Here is a 16,019-nt window from a genome sequence, read left to right on the forward strand (position 1 = left end):
ATTAAACACTTTATCAACCCAACAAAATACAATAACCCACATATTTCAGAAATAAGACAGAATAAGTGACTGATATTGACTAATATTGGCTGATATTGATCAGGTCATTACACATGTAAAGCAACACTTCACTGTGGCATCGTGTCTCTATACAGCAACTCTAGCAGGATTTAATCACTCAGTTGATCAGAACAGAGGAAGTTAATAACCACAGGAGGAGCTGATGATGATTAAAGGAGGAGCTGTAACTATATGTGGCCCGGTATGTGAGTTAGTGACAACACCAGACACAGGATGAAAAATCTATGAGGGGATTTTATATTTCAGACTGCACTTGAAACAGCCGCAGCCACACGGGCTAATCTGAGGTACAGAAAGGCCCCGAATCCCCTGCTGCATTTCATTATATAGTCAGGACCTCTTTCACTTGGAAACATCTTTTAACAATGGAAATTTGCATTCAGAGGTTACACCTGTTGGGGATGTGTGACCATGTGTCTAGAGACCACCTTCCTTTGTGTGCCAGTTATCTCTAAACTCTTAAAAATCGTATTACCTTTTGTTTTACTTATTTGGAAATCAGACATTTGTACCAGTCGCACTGAGACATTTCAAATGATACCAAACATGAAAAATACTCTGTGTTAATCACATTAAACTATACATTTTCTTGGGTGAATTCAGATGATCTGAGCGTGAGAGAGAGGGGGTGAGGGGAGAGGGAAGGAGATGTAGATTAGGATAACTCGGAGGTGAGACTTTAGTCTCGATAGTGCACGATAGTTCAAATTTTAATCTCCAGAGAGGTCCTTTTGTCCTCTCAGGGTCTAGTCGCTCCTCAACCAGACTGTCCGGCATCTCCTAATTTCTCAATTCTTACATGTTCTAAATAAATTTTTTCCCCTTTTTTTACTATAACAAAAAGAACCGAAAAGAATACTGTTAAAGTACTGGATCGATAAGGAGTATCGATAAGAGTAGTAAAACCATTAAAACCTTAACGATACCCATCACTAACAAACACTGTGGGCCGTTTTGCTTGTTTAAACTGCAAGTAAAGTGCTTAAAATAATGTAAACCTCTAGGGTTTTTCCAGTTATATTGCTATTTGCTTTGACTTGACCAAAACCTCCTAAGTGTCTTTTAAAAGAAACCATGGCTAGGACTGTAGTCTAAAGCATTCATGAGCTGCAATCATTCAAGCTTATGTAATCTTCCAGTGTTTGCTCATAAATAGGGATGACAGGTAAGAGTCCAGTTCATTGCTCTTTTATTTCTCGATTTGTATTTTGTCTAATTCTTGTGTGATTCTGTTTATCCAGATTTGATAGCAGTTGTTTATGATCATCATTCATTGACTTCATACTTAACGTTGAGCATTATTCATATTATAAGCTCTAAAATGCTTATATTATGTGAGCAAAGTCCCCTTTGTAAAGACTTTAACATCATCAGCTCCTCCTGTGGTTATTAACTTCCTCTGTTCTGACCAACTCAGTGTTTAAATACTAAAAACTAGGGAACTAACCCTTTAAGTTTCACTGAAATTTCCAATATCCTTAAAGTCCCAAAGCAAAAGTATGGGGTTAGGATTGTTGCATTATTCCAAATAAATAGATTGAGATTTACAAACAAATGTAAAGAGATTCACAAACAAATGATCAAATTCACAAATAAATATATTAAGATCCACAAATAAATGTAAGAGTTTCACAAAAATGTAAAAACTCACAAGTAAACAAAATGAGATTTACAAATGAATAAAAAAAAACTAAACAAATGTGTTTTGTAACAAACACAACTCTGCCTGGCATTTATCTGTGAAGCGCTATCTGTGCATCTGTAAATCGCTGCACACATCTGTGGATTGTGAAACACTTCTAGCGTCAACATGCAGAAAAAGCCACAGATAAGTGGACTCCACCCACCGTTTACTCAAGCCAATCAGATAACAGCTCTGTAGTCCACATGTTGTCACCTATAAAAGGTGTAGAGTAAGAGTTGAAGTGTGTTGTACATGCTGACCATTATGTAACATCTGGCACTGTTGGATTGCTTTAAGATTTAATAAATCTTACAACATCAGCAATTGCTGGTATACTGGAACTCTCTGAACACATCTAGTGTGTGTAATCAGAAATGTCCTGTATCTGATCATCTCTGTGCATCTCAAGTGTATGGACGTGTACGGGGTTTTCACACACCTGAAGTTTCACTGAAATTTCCAGTATTTGTGAAGCGCTATCTGTGCATCTGTAAATCGCTGCACGCATCTGTGGATTGTGAAACACTTCTAGCGTCACCATGCAGAAAAAGCCACAGATAAGTGGACTCCACCCACCGTTTACTCAAGCCAATCAGATAACAGCTCTGTAGTCCACATGTTGTCACCTATAAAAGGTGTAGAGTAAGAGTTGAAGTGTGTTGTACATGCTGACCATTATGTAACATCTGGCACTGTTGGATTGCTTTAAGATTTAATAAATCTTACAACATCAGCAATTGCTGGTATACTGGAAATCTCTGAACACATCTAGTGTGTGTAATCAGAAATGTCCTGTATCTGATCATCTCTGTGCATCTCATGTGTGTGGACGTGTACGGGGTTTTCACACACCTTAAGTTTCACTGAAATTTCCAGTATTTGTGAACCGCTATCTGAGCATCTGTAAATCGCTGCACGCATCTGTGGATTGTGAAACACTTCTAGCGTCAACATGCAGAAAAAGCCACAGATAAGTGGACTCCACCCACCGTTTACTCAAGCCAATCAGATAACAGCTGCATTGCTCCAGAATAAGCAGAGAAAACTAAGGGGGGAAATATACTAAACAATAGCAAGGATCCTCTGGAACAGCGGGAAGAACAAAACACCACTAAAATAGACAGATTAGACTGACACGACTGACAGAACGGTCAGAGGAGAACCTTGACAGAGAGAAGTGAAGAGAGAATGATCAGTCCCAGCAGACACAGATCACACTTATCAGACATCTTCTGTGCCACAGTGAAGTGTTGCTTTACATGCGTATTGTGAACCGCACTATCGCAACACACATCTGCTCTGAACACAGTTTATAAGATATTCTTTTGCACACGAGAGCATTACTGTTAGTCTCCCTTCCTTATTTTAGCAGTTTCCTGAATTATAAAACAGTTTTTAAAAGTATTGTAAAGTAATTATTAGCATCAGCTTGGTAAAATAAACCTGCATTTGCACATGAGCATCTGTAAAGCAGATATTAACCCTCTGGGGTCTGAGGTGTTTTTGGGGTCCTTGAGATGTTCTGACATGCCCTGACATTTGTGCTTTTTTCAGTTGCTTATAAACATAGTAATGGCAAAAAAAAATTACACACTATTTAGCACAAACAGGGCTACCATAATATGTGAGCAACAAGAATGTACATGTCTGCATTTTTGAGAGAATAATGTTTATGCGTGGTTATTGAAAAAACTAAAAACTAAAGTTTCTGAAATAAGACCACAAAACACACACTAAATATGTGTCAATAAGACTTTTGTCTAATGGATGTCATCGCCTTGTGTTTTTTCTTCAAAATTATGTGAAAATCACCCTGCCTAATCCTTCACATAACACAATACATTGATTTGAATTTTGCACTTTCTGTTTGGAAAGGCCATATGCGGAGTGGGCGTCACAGATCATGCATATGTAGTGGTTCACACCTGAGGACCGCATACTTAATGAGCCATTCATTCAGGTGAGTCACTGAGCCACAAGAATGCAAGAGCAACAGTTGGAAGCATCTCAATTCTTTTTTATTTTTCCACATATTGTGCTTGCAATTTGGCCTATAATAGCCAAGGAAAACATGTAATTGTGCAGGTAATTCTCATACTGTATTTTCAGTTTTGGAATATTTATCTTCTCCCCAAATTTGTCACTAATAAAACACAATAAAAATTATTTAAAGAAAAGGCTTATATTTACCTTTTAATAGTTTGTTTACATCTACCTTGTAAATATTTAAATAAACAACAATTCAAGTGTAATCTTTCTTTGTACAAACTAAAGTATACATTTTATCATACATATTTCAAAGTTAAGGATTTGATTGATTATTTGATTATTTTTGACAAAAAAATTGGCAAATAAAAGCTTATTTGAGGTGGCAAATATTTTACAGTAAAAATGTATAATCTATCCAAAACTAATCAACGAAATGTTGTCTTTCATATGTCTGTAACATAGGTCTTTCATTTTTATTATAAGGAATATAAATGCTAAAATGCTAAAAGGAATATAAACGAGAAAACACAGCCCCTCACAGGTTTGCGCCGTGGATTCCCGCGAGTCAGACGCGGATACTGTGTTTGTTTTAGGCTCGCGCAGTCTTCACTCGGACGCGCGCTTCAATCCGTTGTGGAGACTCTCTTTTCGTTCCAGTGAAATTACAAAACAAAATACACACACACACATGTCTCTGCCTGATATACAACCACTGATAAACATAATATGATTTGACAAAAAAAAAAAAAACTATATGAGTGCGGATTCGAACTCAGAACCTCTGACACGCTAGGCAAATGTTCTACCACTAGACCACTTGAGTTCATGTATTTACTCACGTGAAAACTCGGTGTTTACTCGGCGTGATCAATTCGCTCTTGAACATGCTGCCGTTCGTCTGAGTTACAATCTTCCTCTGAGGAAAAGCCAAGGTGAGTTATTCCTCGCTGTCCAGAATCATCTGAAGAGCGTCGTTACCGGAGAAACGCGCCATCCTCTCTAAACGCGATGAACTATCAGTGAATCTGATCTGATGAAACTTCGTGTTTTCAAGGCATTGATCGGGGGGCGGGTGCGAAGCATAGATCACCTAAACTATTTACCATGTCAATAGCGCCGGGGGCGGGGCGGCCTCAGTTCATTATAGAGATAATTAGGCAGAAGGAAAAAACGGTACCTCTCCTTGCTTTCAAACGGATTACATGAGTTGAAAACATTTGTTTTTTTATTAATTACTTCATTTAAAAGAAGAGATTTCAAGCTTCATAAAGACATATATCACGTGCCTGTGTGAGAAGTATTCGCTGAGTTATGATTCATTTTCGGACGCGTTTCAGAATGGACTACACGGACAGAGAGAAGGCAGAACTCGCTCCGTGATTATTTTTCTTAATTTGGCGAAAAGCACAACACTTTGTTTTTATTGTGAGTATACAGAAAAATAATACACATTTAACAGAATCGATTGATGTATGAAACTCCTATGGAAAATCAAAGTCAACAGAGTATTTATGAGTTTCTTTTACACTGATAAAAAAAAAGCGAGCTGGTATCGCCGGCGATACCGCCGACCTCAGGGGGTTAACTGTCTTCAGGGAGTTTCTACACATGGATTATAACGTTCTGCTTTACTCTCTCCAGCCTTGAGAAATATATCAGATCCAGACTCCTTTATCAACACTACAAATGCTCTGGAAGATCTGGGATGTATTTCTCAAGCACCACTGATTTAACTTCCGCCTCCCTGAACTTCTGGACCACTTTGCTAAAACACTTGAACGAGTCGTTTTCGACCAACTATCTCCATTTCTCACACAGAACATCCTCCTGGACAACAACCAGTCTGGCTTCAGAAGCGCCACTAAACTGAGACGGCCCTGCTCTCGGTTATTGAAGCTCTGAGACTGGCAAGAGGAGCCTCCGAATCCTCAGTTCTCCTCTTGCTGGATCTGTCTGCTGCTTACAGTTAACCACCAAGAAGAGCATCTCAGGAACAGTGCTTCAAGTCTGACCTCTCAGTGGGTCCTTCAGGGTGTCGTGAGGTGTTTAAGACCCAATATCTAGCTCTCGGTTATTGAAGCGGCTTCTCAACTACAACTCGCTTCAGTGGACTTACAGATACATTACCAGCTCATGAAGGGGAATTAACATATTCCTAACAAACATCTCAGGAAAGGAGACTTATTAAACACAACTGCAGAGGTTTATTAAGAAAATTATAGCAATCATTCAAAATGAAAAAAGATGCTAAAAACAGGAATGAACAGACAAGATCCAAGAATCCTCAAATCAGCTCCATCACACAGAACAGAGAGAGATTATACAGTCTGAGTCTGTCCATTACTGTATTAATATTATATTTAAAGCAGTTTACATATGAAGCGCAAGAAAATGACTTTCAACACTGTAGGCAAATATATCCATAACATCCATATATATGAAAATAAATCTTGTCTGTTATTTGCACACAAAAAACTTTCTAAACTTTATGGATTACATCTACATACATTACAGATGCTTTTATCCAAAGTGACTTACAAATGAGAACAACAGAAGCAGTTAAACTAACAATAGGACAACAATATGCAAGAACGATGAGCCTTTCCAGTTCAATCTAACGCAGTAACAGTTTTTTTTTTATATTGAAATATTGATTCATCAATATTTGTGCATTTGAATGTTTTCATACATGAAGCGTTATATGTTTTAGATGCCGCCAATACACAGATATTCCATGGTAGGATCTGCTGCTGTAGTTCGGCTTGATGTCTTCTCAGAGTTTGAGCTTCTGACTGGAATCAGTGTTGGTGAAGCGACTGGATCTGCAGAAGATGAATGTTCAGACGCATCACCTGTAGGACATTAACATCATATGTTCATATCGATCATGACCTGCAGTTTGTGTTCCATCATCACAGTTTACAGTGAGAGAGGTGTTACTGTTAATTTAATCCTCGTTTATTAAAAAGATAAATCTATTTATACAGTGATCATGTGATCATGAACCTTGTGTAGGAGCTGCTGCTGTAGTTCGGCTTGATGTCTTCTCAGAGTTTGAGCTTCTGACTGGAATCAGTGTTGGTGAAGCGACTGGAGCTGCAGAAGATGAATGTTCAGACGCATCACCTGTAGGACATTAAAGGTAGGGTAGGTAATCCTGTTCAGAAACACTTTTTTTTATACTGGGTGAAATGGTCCTTCCATCCTGAGAGTAGTCAATACATTATGTGTTTAGAAAAAGGAATGAAAACAATCAGACCTCTGTAGCAGCTGCAGGACAGTAAAAACTCTGACCAATCACTGCCATTCGGTGCGAATGTAAAGAACCAATCAGATGCCTTAATGTCTCGTGCCCGAGCCCCACTGCGCGCGCTGCCCTGCGTGCACTCATCACATGTCACCGTTCCCGGAAATATTCAGCTCAAAGCACCTGCATATGCAGTCAGCGAAGGCAAACAAGGCAAAAACTACTTCCTCGGACCCTGCCCGCACTCTTGAACGACCTCCTCTGCTTCGCCCTCAACCCCGGACCTGTCCTCGAACCGACGATGCGGTAACTTACTTGTCTCCGGACTCGGAGTGTATGTTAGTCTTCATTAGAGTCAACAATGTTTTCATCATGGAAACTCTTACATGCAAAACACCGTATATGTTATGAATCTTACACAAAACTCACCTTCATCACAGTGTAACTGATGGTAATGGAAAAACGTGTATCAATGCAACCTGTTTTTAGCTTTGCCTTATAAATATACCGAATTAAACTTTACCATTATCGATATGCTAGCTTGATAGTGAGTACTAAAAGAAATCTTATTTGTTTATATTCATAGTGATAAAGTTAGGTATTTTATTACACGTGATTCTGACATGATGTCACTGTATGTACTGCGCTCCTTCCTCTCCACTCGTCTCAGGTAATAACTGCGTCTTCCAGCTGAGCCTGAGCGTTTGGCGTCGCGCGTTCATGTGTTTTGGGGGCGTGGCTTTGGAAGGAGCTCAGAAGGGAGGGGGTGGAGTGAATGGAAATAATGAGCTGTGTTTATTGCAGATTAAAAGGTCTACAGTCACTCGATTTTTATATTTTCTTTTTCAGAGTACTTACATTTTAATTATGTATTGGTATATAAAGACAGTTTAAACAAATTTGGAATGGTTTTTTTTTTAGAAAAAGGATTACCCTACCTTTAAAGGGGTCATGACATGTTTTTTTCTTTTCTTTTATTATGTTCCCTTAGGTGCAATTATAGTATTACTATAGTTTTTTGGACAAAAAAACTTTTAAAATTGAGTGATTTATGACCTTTTCCCACCCTGTTCTCATCCTCTGATTCAAACAGTCTGTTGTGTTTCCCCTTTAAGAGTTCAGTGTTAACGCCCACTGTTATGATTGGCTAACGTCAGTGCTTATGCATCAATTGTTAACTCCCCCTTGTCAAAAGGTGCGGATTTTGCGGGGCTGTGTTTACCGTTACCATAGTAACGGATGATGCGTGCGAGGCGATGGCGATTGCAATGATGTTTGAGTCGGAATCAGAGGAAATGAACCATCAACACAACTATGCATCAGCCCGTCCACATAGAAAGTGTGAAACTATTTTGTCAGTTTGACAGCCTACATCTTTTAATAGCCTTCGGGGCATGAACATGACATTGACATTAACATCATATGTTCATATCGATCATGACCTGCAGTTTGTGTTCATCATCACAGTTTACAGTGGCAGTAGTTGAGAAGAGACTGTACTGTATTACTGTATTACTGTATTACTGTGTTACTGTATAATTTATTCCTGGTTTATATGAGAGTGAAACACAGTTGAGCTTCTGCAAATAAACCTTCAGCTTGAATGAAGGACATAAGCCTTATAATTCCTAAAGCCGACCTCCTACATGGGTCATACACCAAGATGGCGGCGCGTGAACAACGCGAGGCTCAGCGTCTCTCTAGAATTTGTTTTTTAGCGTTTTTTATCTACTTTTGACTGGATTATTCATCCCGAATTGCTGTTCGTTGCTGATCTACAACAGACAGGAGCTTATGAACATTTGGACTCAAAACTCCAATAGTTTTATCGCCGATCTCCGCCTCATCCCAGAGATCTCCAGAACATCGGAGGCTGCTCACTCTTCCCGGCCGGGCGGAAGTGCACGCAGACGGCGCCGAGAACGTAAACAAAGGCGGGGTAGGCGCGGAGGGCTACGAGCTAAGCTAAAGCTAACACCACACCGGCTCCCTTTACCCAGCATTTTCCTTGCCAATGTCCGTTCTCTGGCAAACAAAATGGACGAAATACGGCTCTCCATCACTAACAACAGACGAATTATGGACTCAAATGTCATGATTTTCACCGAAACATGGCTAAACAACAGCTGCCCGGACAATGCTATTGAGTTAGCAGGACGCCACACACACCGAGCCGACAGGATAGCAGACGACTCCGGCAAGACCAGAGGTGGAGGTTTGTGCATTTATATCAACAATGCTTGGTGCATAAACTCTGCCACTACCGAGAGTCACTGCTCACCCAATGTGGAGTTTTTAATGGTCAAATGCAGACCTTATTATCTCCCCAGAGAGCTCACTTCCATCATACTCACTGCAGTGTATATCCCCCCGGATGCTAATGCTAAGTTGGCTATGAAAGAACTTTACACAGCTATTAGCAAACACCAAACTAAACACCATGAGGCTGCTTTTATTGTTGCTGGTGACTTCAACCACTCCAATTTAAAGACAGTCCTTCCCAGATTCCACCAACATGTCTCCTGTCACACCAGAGGAGACAAAACTTTGGACCATGTTTATTCCAACATGTCTGGAGCCTACAAAGCAACACCCCTCCCCCACATTGGACAATCAGACCATCTCTCCCTGTTCCTCACACCTCGGTACTCACCACTCATCCAACGTGTGAAACCCACTGTGAGGACAGTAAAAGTGTGGCCAGAGGGGACAGATGCTGTGCTCCAGGACCGGTTCAAAAACACAGACTGGAATATGTTCATCCACACAGACTTGGACCAGTACGCCACATCTGTACTGGACCACATCTCCTTGACTACACATAGTGTCACCACCCAGAAACAGATCACCATGTACCCCAACCAGAAGCCTTGGATGAACCGAGATGTTCGTCTCCTCCTGAAGGCCCGCAATACCGCCTTCAGGTCAGGGGATGCACAGGCTTACAGTGCAGCCAGGGCCAAACTGAAGAGGGGCATCAAAAATGCTAAACACCACTACAAAGGGAAGGTAGAAGAACACTTCTCCAACTCCAACCCCCGACGTATGTGGCAAGGTCTCCAGATCATCACAGACTACAGGACCATCAAACCCTCCCCCGCATCCTCTGATGTCCCCTTCCTCAACGAGCTCAACAACTTCTATGCTCGTTTTGAGCGGGGGAACACAACAACTGCAACTAAAGCAGAGGTGACTCCAGACCACCAACCACTGACTCTCTCCCCCACTGATGTAGGAGCGGTGCTGAGCAGGATTAATGTCCACAAGGCTGCAGGTCCTGATGGCATCCCTGGCCGTGTTCTCAGAGCGTGTTCAGTGGAGCTGGCAGGAGTGCTGACGGACATATTCAATCTGTCCTTGGCCCATGCTGTGGTACCGGCCTGCTTCAAATCCACCTCCATCGTTCCGATACCCAAAAACTCCAACCCATCAAGCCTCAACGACTACCGCCCGGTAGCCCTCACCCCAATCATCACAAAGTGCTTAGAGCGGCTGGTCCTAGCACACCTCAAATCCTGTCTCCCCCCCACCCTGGACCCCCACCAATTTGCATTCCGTCAGAACAGGAGCACAGAGGATGCAGTCTCCATAGCGCTGCACACTGTCCTCTCACACCTGGACAATAAAAACACCTACGCCAGAATGCTGTTTATAGACTTCAGTTCAGCGTTCAACACAATCATCCCCTCACAACTCATCAGGAAACTCACAGACCTAGGCATCAGTTCCCTCATGTGCAACTGGTTACTGGACTTCCTGACCTGCCGGCCCCAACATGTCCGGCTGGATAACCACTGTTCATCCATCATCACAATGAACACCGGTGTACCACAAGGCTGTGTGATGAGTCCCTTCCTCTACTCCCTCCTCACCCATGACTGCAGACCTGTCGATGGTTCCAACACCATCATTAAGTTTGCAGATGACACCACGGTGATCGGCCTCATTAAAGACAGCAATGAGGCCGCCTACAGGGAGGAGGTGGATCGTCTGGCTGAGTGGTGCGACACCAACAACCTGCTGCTCAACACCGAGAAGACCAAAGAGCTCATCGTGGACTTCAGGAGGAATGCTGACCCACATCCACCCATCCACATCAAGGGGACGGCTGTGGAGCGTGTGAACAGCTTCAAGTTCCTGGGAGTCCACATCTCAGAGGATCTCACCTGGACGACCAGCTGCTCCAAGCTGGTCAAGAAGGCTCACCAGCGCCTCTTCTTCTTGAGGACTCTGAGGAAGAACAACCTGTCCTCAGACATCCTGGTGAACTTCCACCGCTGCACCATCGAGAGCATCCTGACCAACTGTATTACAGTCTGGTACGGGAGCTGCTCTGCCTCGGACCGGAAGGCGTTGCAGAGGGTGGTGAAAGCCGCCCAGCGCATCGCTGGAGCACCACTTCCTTCCATAGAGGACATCTACAGGAAGCGGTGTCTGAGAAGGGCCGGGAAAATCATCAAAGACCCCAGTCACCCAGCACACAGACTCTTCACCCTCCTGCCCTCTGGGAGACGCTACAGGAGCCTCCGGACTAAGACCACCAGGTACCGGAACAGCTTCTATCCTACAGCTGTCAGACTCCGGAATTCTGCCTCCTGACATCTCACCCACATTAAAACTCATAGACTGAACATACACGCACTCTCACAACCACTGACAACAACCCATAACTGAACATACACACAATGGACAAAAAACCCCAGTATCCTCATACACACTCATACACAGTGGCTGGACCACCACTTACAGCCACATGCACTTTAATATTACTACTGTATAAATTATTCATATATATCTTACTGTAAATACTGTATAGACAACCATGCTGTACAATACAATACAATAATTATAGTTCTACAGCTGTTATTAATACTTGCATATTGTATATTTATAGTCTGTTATAGTCTTTTATTTATATCCATACGTATAACCTGTTCATAGCCTGTACATTGCTTGTACACTTACTACAGTTATAGCCTGTATATACTTATAGTTATAGCACTCATAACATTCCTTCATACCGTGTACATTGTAACATATCTAAAATATATCTATATTTTGTAATATATCTATATTCTTGCTAAAGCACTTCTGGATGGATGCAAACTGCATTTCGTTGCTTGTACTTGTGACGTGCAATGACAATAAAGTTGAATTCTATTCTATTCTATTCTATTCTATACTAGGCTTTAATACACTCGTCTGATTTATGCAATATATCATGTATGACCCATGTAGGAGGCCAATATTGGGAATTATAAGGATTGTTATGCAGTTTATGACTTTGACCACTAATATTTTACAACTCCAAAACGTATGAAGCCATCAGAAAGAGTAGAGCCAATCTGTGGAAGTTTCCACAAATCTGTCAGAAAAGAGTGTTTTCTCACCTGAATACTTGACAGTGTATCTGACTGAGGTCTCGAGCTGATCTCTGCGAGTAAGCTGACATCTCCACTCTCTGTTGTCATCTTCATTCAGGAGTGTTGTAGTCAGAGTGATGATACAGAGATCTGATGATGATGATGATAATATCTGATATCTGGAGTCTGTCTTCAGATCAACACCAGTCTGATTCACCCACAACAGCTTAAGTGCCACATCACAGAGGAATATAATATATGTATACAACTGACAGGAGAGAGTCACAGAGCGGCCTGGACTGATCTCAGTCTGTGATGATGATGATGAAGATGATGATGATGAAGATGGAGATGATGATGATGATGATGATGAAGATGATGATGATGATGATGATGATGAAGACACTGAAACTGAACACAAGACACAAATCACAGACTCTTCAATCATCATCTGAGTTTAAAGGGAGAATCTGCCCTTTTTAAATTGACCACATAATCATAAACTTACCATGAAGAACATACAGATAAACATCAGCATCAGGTCCTTGTTGTTCTCCATTCACATATTGACTGCATCTGTATCCTCCATAATCATCTTCTGTGACGTTCTTGATGTTCAGAGAGCAGTCAGACTCCAGACTCAGTCTCTCATGTCTCTCTGAGTCTTTATTCTTTATCCCTCCAGTAATCAGTTTAACTCCTGAAAGTCTAACTCTCCCTGGACGTCTGATATAGTAGGTCCATGTAGTTGATTTGCAGTCAGAAAGAGCATTATTACAGGACAGAGAGACATTTTCACCAGAACTGATGAACACATGATCCACTCCATCATAAGTCACTCCACTGGTTCCTGAAACACAGTATATCTCAGTGATCATTATGATATATATTAATAAATGAAACATAAAACACACCAGCATAAAAAGCAGAAGTTTTAAATCATAGTATTTTTCCTGACTTAAAGCAAACAACACACTCTCCAGAATAAACTATTAGTCTTTATCAGAGAGCTGTTCAAATCACTGACACACTCTTAATATGAAGATAATTCTTCATCATCAGATGTTTGAGTGACACTATGTCCAGTATCAGGAATAATACAGTATGATCTGTGTGTATCAATACACAACTCTGAGATCAACACAACGTGAATGTGTGCAAGAATAAACTGAGCATTTTCAAATGAACTCTTTCCAGACTAATTCCACTAAATGTCTTTAGAGAAAATACAGATTTCTTTACCTGTGAGAAGTGAAGAGAGAATGATCAGTCCCAGCACACACAGATCACACTTATCAGCCATTTTCTGTTTCTGTCAGTCTTCCTCTTCATTATATATAGTTACAGCTCCTCCTTTAAACATCATCAGCTCCTCCTGTGGTTATTAACTTCCTCTCATCTGACCAACCAACCATCACTGGTGAAATAAACATAAAGCCTAATGTTGCAGTGCATGATGGGAACCACCAATCAAAGCTCATCCATGTCTCCCAAAATAATCATTATTGCTAATATAGCGTATAACTGTTGAGCTGAGTGAACCTGAAGGTAGTGATGGTGAGATGAAGCTTCATGAAGCTTTAAAGCTTTCCAGCCTGATGTGTGTAAAAGTGGCTGATTTCTCCAGGTTTGGAATGCACACAGCGCCACCTGCTGGTCAATGCTGATATCATGCAGAACAAATCCTCAGTGGTGTGTTATGGAAATTAATTTGACTTCATGCAGGGCTGCCAATGCTGAGAATCAGGCAATCGACACTTTTCACTCGCTCTCACGACACACATCCAGTTTCTCACGCAGAGGAAAATCATGAAGCAAAGAGGACTGACACCGACAGACAAGGTTACTATTGATATGAAACACACTCTCAGCTCTCAGATTCTGGCCATTTTATCACGAAATTCAACAATAAATACGGTTTTGGCGCTTGTAAATGTGACGTGACAGATCTCTGTATCGCCTGAACCGATCATCTCTTACTCTTCACTACTAGTTAATAGCAAATAAACACGAATGAACAATAGGTGTGTTGAAAGATACAGTACAACTTACCGAAATGTATATCCAGTGGCGGCTGGTGAAAAATATCTTAGGTGGGGCTGTCATAATCAGCCGTTTTCAATAGTCTGGTAACCGTGGGAGTATTAGGCCTACTTTCTGCCCTTGGTATGTGTATTGTGCTTTGATGTTTATTTTGTTCTATTCCTTAACCCAGTCCCAGTGGTTCTCAAACTTTTTAGGGTTGTACCCCAAGAGGCTTTAACATCCTTCTGCGTACCCCCACTCTTCAGTCACACCTTTTCCAGTAAGGGAAAATATTTGCCCCCTTAAATCGATTTTTTCAAGTGCATTTTTACCTTTACAAATACCTTTATAAAATAAATAATGCTTTGAATAAAAAAAAATGTTAAATAGATAAATATGCAATGATGGTAAAAACGAAGTGATGCTTTTAAATATTAAATTAAAACCGCCAGTAGGTGATGAGTCATCGAGTCATTCATTCAGTAACGAAGCAAGTGGCTGTATTTATGAATTAATCATTGAATCATTGACTCTAAAGATTCGTTCACAATCATTGCTGTGTGCTGCAGTTCTGCTGTGGCTTTCATTGGAGCTACTCATTTATTGTAAAAATACTGACAACTGTGGTGAAAATGAACATCACTTAATATTAATATTTAGCTTGTTGAACTGTTGTATAAAATCAATGTCACATTCGCAATCGTTTGGATCTTCATATAATGTGATCAACATTAAACACAGGAACTCACACAGGGTATGTGTTTGTATCGAAGAGAGTTTGAATCTTATATCGATCTCCATGCTCAGCCTGTGTCTATATTTGTTCTTCATGCTAGTAAGTGCTAACTTAAAAACCCCTGCTTTTACAAAGGTAACGCACATTGTCGAGAACGGCAGTATAGCGCGATTTGCCGAGGCAGCATCTGCACGAGACCTGTCATATAGCCGACACACTGCTTAAACGCAGACAGTTTTGACCGCAAAAGATGAGGTAATTTGATCGTATGTCATGTATTTACAGCATTTAACCTGAGAGAAATGCGTGCTCAGTTTAAATCTTATTATAAGATGAGGTAGAATTAAAGGAAGCATTTTGTTCCCGCACCCCCTTCTGTCACCTCACGGTTTGAGAACCACTGCCTTTACATATCTTTGTAAAACGAAAAATAATAATAATATTACAAATAATTATTAGTATTAACCACCCAACACACTTTAACACAAACTGCATGATACCAGTGCTCTGTGAAAAAGTCAGGAATTATTTAATGCCATATTACAAGACTGAAGCAATACACAAAAACAAACAAATTGCACAAACTTTCAAAAAAATATAGAGTATCACAATCCAGACAAAGACGCTACACACACGAGCATGGCTTTAGACATTCTCAGGACTTTAACTGAATTATCTAAGAAATCTAATGTGGTTTGGAAGCCAGCTGATAAAGGTGGTGGTCTAGTCCTGAGGAATAAATTGGATTATATTTCTGAAGTGACATCTCAATTATCTGATGCTACATATTACATGAACTTAGATAATGATCCTACCAATCAGTTTAAGATGGAGGTTGACATGGTTTTACTTGAATCACATCAAGAGGGATCAAAAAATTCCTGACTAATGTTT

At 40.8% G+C, this 16,019-nt stretch overlaps 2 protein-coding genes across 5 annotated transcripts in view; one reads left to right on the forward strand and one right to left on the reverse strand.

Moving 5' to 3' along the window:
- The window catches only part of LOC311301404 (uncharacterized protein), a 222,389-nt gene that overhangs the window by 168,325 nt on the left and 38,045 nt on the right, over window positions 1-16,019 (forward strand). The window lies entirely within an intron of this gene.
- LOC311301520 (uncharacterized protein) overlaps window positions 5,936-16,019 on the reverse strand; it is a 402,121-nt gene continuing 392,037 nt past the window's right edge. Inside the window, exons 1-4 of one of the 2 annotated variants that reach the window (XM_084426714.1) lie at window positions 12,873-13,338; window positions 12,392-12,775; window positions 6,761-6,880; window positions 5,936-6,606 (exon numbers count right to left, since the gene is read on the reverse strand). In XM_084426714.1, coding sequence (XP_084282840.1) covers window positions 6,461-6,606; window positions 6,761-6,880; window positions 12,392-12,775; window positions 12,873-13,284 — 1,062 coding nt within the window. In that variant the 5' untranslated portion in view covers window positions 13,285-13,338 and the 3' untranslated portion in view covers window positions 5,936-6,460. Of the gene's footprint in view, window positions 6,607-6,760; window positions 6,881-12,391; window positions 12,776-12,872; window positions 13,339-16,019 lie in introns of those variants that run through there. The other variant, XM_084426715.1, reaches the window with a different exon arrangement.

The sequence above is a fragment of the Rutilus rutilus genome (assembly GCF_951802725.1).
Source record: "Rutilus rutilus genome assembly, chromosome: 1".
Lineage (NCBI taxonomy): Eukaryota > Metazoa > Chordata > Actinopteri > Cypriniformes > Leuciscidae > Rutilus > Rutilus rutilus.